The sequence below is a fragment of the Malurus melanocephalus genome, unplaced genomic scaffold, assembly GCF_030028575.1.
Source record: "Malurus melanocephalus ecotype Western Australia unplaced genomic scaffold, MMel_1.1 scaffold_318, whole genome shotgun sequence".
Lineage (NCBI taxonomy): Eukaryota > Metazoa > Chordata > Aves > Passeriformes > Maluridae > Malurus > Malurus melanocephalus.
Window position 1 is genome coordinate 875,748 of NW_026623550.1, and position 4,215 is coordinate 879,962.

The 4,215-nt window shown below is 58.8% G+C and overlaps 1 protein-coding gene across 1 annotated transcript in view; it reads right to left on the reverse strand.

The window, feature by feature from the left end:
- Positions 1 to 6: 6 nt before the first annotated feature.
- THOP1 (thimet oligopeptidase 1) overlaps positions 7 to 4,215 on the reverse strand; it is a 7,903-nt gene continuing 3,694 nt past the window's right edge. Inside the window, exons 4-13 of the mRNA XM_057377549.1 lie at positions 4,037 to 4,185; positions 3,130 to 3,232; positions 2,883 to 3,043; positions 2,658 to 2,793; positions 2,206 to 2,572; positions 1,258 to 1,459; positions 986 to 1,172; positions 726 to 854; positions 387 to 523; positions 7 to 303 (exon numbers count right to left, since the gene is read on the reverse strand). Of these exons, the coding sequence (XP_057233532.1) occupies positions 148 to 303; positions 387 to 523; positions 726 to 854; positions 986 to 1,172; positions 1,258 to 1,459; positions 2,206 to 2,572; positions 2,658 to 2,793; positions 2,883 to 3,043; positions 3,130 to 3,232; positions 4,037 to 4,185 (1,727 nt within the window). The 3' untranslated portion in view covers positions 7 to 147. The remainder of the gene's footprint in view (positions 304 to 386; positions 524 to 725; positions 855 to 985; positions 1,173 to 1,257; positions 1,460 to 2,205; positions 2,573 to 2,657; positions 2,794 to 2,882; positions 3,044 to 3,129; positions 3,233 to 4,036; positions 4,186 to 4,215) is intronic.

Below are 4,215 nucleotides of genomic sequence, written 5' to 3' on the forward strand. Positions count from 1 at the left end.
GCTCCCAAAGCCCAGGAGGGGCTGGGAACGGGACCCTGGAGGGGACAGCTGCAGGCTGGGGTGGCCCAGGGGGTGTTTGGTGACAGGAACCGGGCGAGGGCAGTGCGTGGGCAGGAGCTTCCCCCGAYAGAGCGGGCGGGCAGCGCCTCAGGCCGAGGGCACCGAGTCGCCGTCCACCTTGAGTCCCTTGCTGGCCAGGAAGGCGTCCTGCTTGGGCTCCCGRCCCAGGAACCTCCTCAGCATGTCCGAGGCGTCCACGGAGCCGCCGGGATGCAGGATGCACTTCCTGTAATCCATGCCCACCTGTGGGCACAGACAGGGTGGGGCAGGGGTGGCACGATGCCCTCGGTGCCACGTCCCAGCCCCACACAAAACCCTGTCCCTACCTTGCAGTTCATGATTCCCTCCTGCTTGAAGCGGGTGTGGAACATGTCCATGGAGTACACCTCGCTCCAGAGGTAGCCATAGTACTGGGCATCGTAGCCCCCGGCCAGGTGGCCAAAGGTGGCYGGCATGTTGGTACCTGAGGGGTCAAAGAGGACTCTCAGCATGGCAAAACCCCTTTTGATGGCACTGAGCCCCAGCAAACTTTGGCTCAGCTGTTCACAACCCAGGGAAGAACTTTCCAGGCTTTTCCAGCCCCGTTTTTCCCCGGAGCCAGCAGAAACTGTCCCTGCTGAGCCACGTGGGCAGGGCAGGGACAGGAGGGTGGCACCCAYGAGTACCTGGGGTGGCAGGGACACCCAGCACCTCTTCGCAGAGCCGGGCAAACACCTCCACGGGGTCAGCCTTGGTCTGGGTGTGCAGAGCCTGGTCYACCTTGGCCAGGACGATTTGGCGAAGRTTGAAGAGCCCTGGTCCCAAAARATGGAGGAGGAAGAGGAGGAAGAAGCAAAATGAGATTAGAATGCTGTCCCAGCATCACGGAGAGCAAGGAAAAGCCTTTCCAGGTCACCGAGTGTCCCCTTTGTGTCCCCAAACCCACCTGTGTTTGCCTGCCGCGATTTAATGAGCTTCTCCAGCAGCTCGTCGGGGATGGGGCTCCCCGTTTTGTAGTGTCTGGACATGCGCAGCAGCGGCTCCTTCTCCCACACCCAATTCTCCAACATCTGGGACGGCGCCTCCACRAAATCCCGCTCCACGTGTGTCCCGCTGAACATGGCAAACTCGGCCTGGGGGACAGGGCTGGCTTGGAATCACGTGGGACAGAGGAATGGGGAGAGAGCACTGAGCTCTGCCAGCCCAGGGAGGCCTCACCTGAGAGCACAGCTGGTGCATGACGTGCCCAAATTCGTGGAAATAGGTCTCCACCTCGTCGTGCTGCAGCAGGGAAGGGGCGTCCGGCGTGGGCTTGGTGAAATTGGCCACCATGGCGGCCACCGAGATTTGGCGGCTGGAGTCGGGCAAGAGGCAGCCGGGCTGGAGGCCGAAGCAGGCGGCGTGGCCGTATTTGCCTTCCCTGAGAGAGGGAGAGGAGGCTCTCAGGGATCCTTCCCATGGCTGGACACGGCCACAGCCTCCCCCATTGTGATCCTTGGAGCAGGAGTGCCCGTGACACCCCAGTGACCACCCAGTGACCACCAGTGATCACCCCGGTGATCCCCCAGTGACCACCCCAGTGACTTCCCAGTGACCACCCAATAACCCCCCAGTGACCACCCCAGTGACCACCTAGTGACCACTCAGTGACCACCCAGTGACCACCCCAGTGACAACCCCAGTGACCACCCGGTGACCATCCTGGTGACCCCCCCTTGACCACCCCAGTGACCCCCCAGTGACACTCCGGTGACCCCCCAGTGACCACCCCAGTGACCACCTAGGGAACACCCAGTGACCACCCATTGACCATCCCAGTGATCCCCCATTGACCACCCCAGTGACCACCCCAGTGACCACCCAGTGACCACCCAGTGACCACCCCGGTGACCCCCCAGTGACCTCCCAGTGACTAGCCTGGTGACCCCCCAGAGACCACCCCAGTGACACACCGCTGACCACCCCAGTGACTTCCCAGTGACCACCCCAGTGACACCCCGCTGACCACCCCAGTGACCCCTCAGTGACCACCCAGTGACCCCCTCAGTGAACACCCAGTGACCCCCTCGGTGACATCCGTGCCCTCCACACGTGTGGGAGAAGGATTTTCCCCTCCCTCAGGCTCTGCTCGCCCTCCCCAAACCCCGCTCTCCGATTTCCCCTCACCGAGGGTACARATCCAGGTAGAACTTCCCGATGGTTTCCCCGGAGGACGYGTCCTTCACCGTGTAGAGCTGCACRTCCTCRTGCCACACCTGAGCCTTCTCCTCCAGGTGGAAGGTGAGGCCCAGCAGCTCCTGGTAGATGGCCAGGAGCCCYGTGGTGACCACCTGCATGGGGAAATACTCCTTGAGCAGGTTCTGGTCCACGCTGTACTTGGTCTCCTCCACCTGGTTCATGTAGTAGCGCATGTCCCAGGCGTTGATGCGGTTGTCGAACTCCAGCCCGCGCTTCTCGCACTCTTTCTTCTTCAGGTCCAGGATCACRGCTCGCTCCTTCTCCCCCAGGGGTTTCAGCTTTTGGGCCAGCTCATCTGGGGGAAGCCAGGCAGGGTTTGGGATGTGGGATCAGAGCAGCACACCCTGCTCAGGATGTCCCTGCTGYGCCCCAGGACGTACCCAGGAAGGTGGCCACCGTCTGGCTGCTCTTGGCCATGTTCATCTCCAGCACRAAGTCGGCGTGGGTGCTGAAGCCCAGCAGATCGGCTTTCTGAGCCCTCAGATCCACCAGCTCCTTCAGGATCAGGCAGTTCTCCTGCAAGGCAAGGAGTGAAATGAGGAGAAGGGAAGCAGCGTGGAGAGAAAAAAATCATGGGAGAGATCTTCTGGGTCAGTCCCACCGACCTCTTTGCACCTGGAGTTGAACATCTCCTCCACCTTCCTCCTGGTCTCGGGCACGTAGCACTTCTTGAGCAGTGGGAAGTAGTGTGGGTACTTCAGGGTGACTTTCAGCTTCCCATCCTCTGTCTTCTCCAGGGAGTTCAGGAAATCCTCAGGGAGCCCCCCTGGGAAAAGAGCAGAGAGGAGCTGAGGATTCTCCAGGATTCTCCAAGAATACTCCGGATCATTCACTCAGGAGAACATTCCATACCTAACTCCTCCCTGGAGAAGGGCAGGAAAGTGGTGTCCTCATTGAGGTTCTTGTTGAAATCGATGCACAGCACACTCAGCTTTTTCTTGATCGCTTTGATTTTCTTTAGAAGGCGGATAAATCGGACAGAATTCAGAGCCTGGGGGCACTCAGGCTGTCCCCAACCCGCTGAGCTGCCCAGCACTGAGCCTGCACTCGGCTCTGAGCCAGCCCAGCGGTGCACAACTCATTGTTGTGTACAAATCAGCCACCTCAGCAAGGTCCTGGCTGGCCCCTGMCGGCTCAGGAGCTGCAGGTTTTGCAGTAACAACCTCCTCTCTCCTCATTTCACCTTTTCTTTTGTTTTTAACCCAGTTTGGAGCTCTTTTGCTGGTGCATGGTAAGAAAGGGAGGCCTCTCCCCAACTCCAGCCCTTGGCACATGGGGATCTAATTAATGGGGTGCTAATTCCCCAATTTCAGCTTCCCAGGAATTCATTAACTCTTAATATCAACCTCATTTTGTCAATGTCACCCCTTTAATAGAAATAAAAARGAGGGGCTGGAAAAATTACCCAAAATTACCAGGATTTAAGGGCAAACCCCAAACCTGAGCCTCAGACCCTGCTGTGAGCTCTGTGAGGGTTCCTCTCCCTGTGCAGCTCTGGGACAGGACAAGGGGGATTGGATTCAGACTGACAGAAAGTAGGTTTAGAAGGGATATTAGGAAAAAATTCCTTCCTGTGACAATGGGAAGGCCCTGAGGTTTCCCAGAGCAGCCATGGTTGCCCCTGGATCCCTGAAGTGCCCAAGGCCAGCTTGGAGCACCCTGGGACACCAAAAGATGTCCCWACCCACAGCAGGGGTGGCACTGGATGGGATTTAAGGTCTCTCCCAACCCAGACCACCCCGGGGTTCTGCTCTCTCACCTCCTGTGTCTCCTCAGGGAGATGGAGCCCRTTCCTTTTGCCCAGCTTGATCAGCCTCTCCAGGTACCTCTTTGCCTCGGGCTTCAGGGAAGCGCTCTCTGCTTTCTCCTGTAAAACCACGATGGGAATTAAGAATTCAGAGAGCTGCAGGATCAGGGGGGTTCTGGAAACACAGCAGC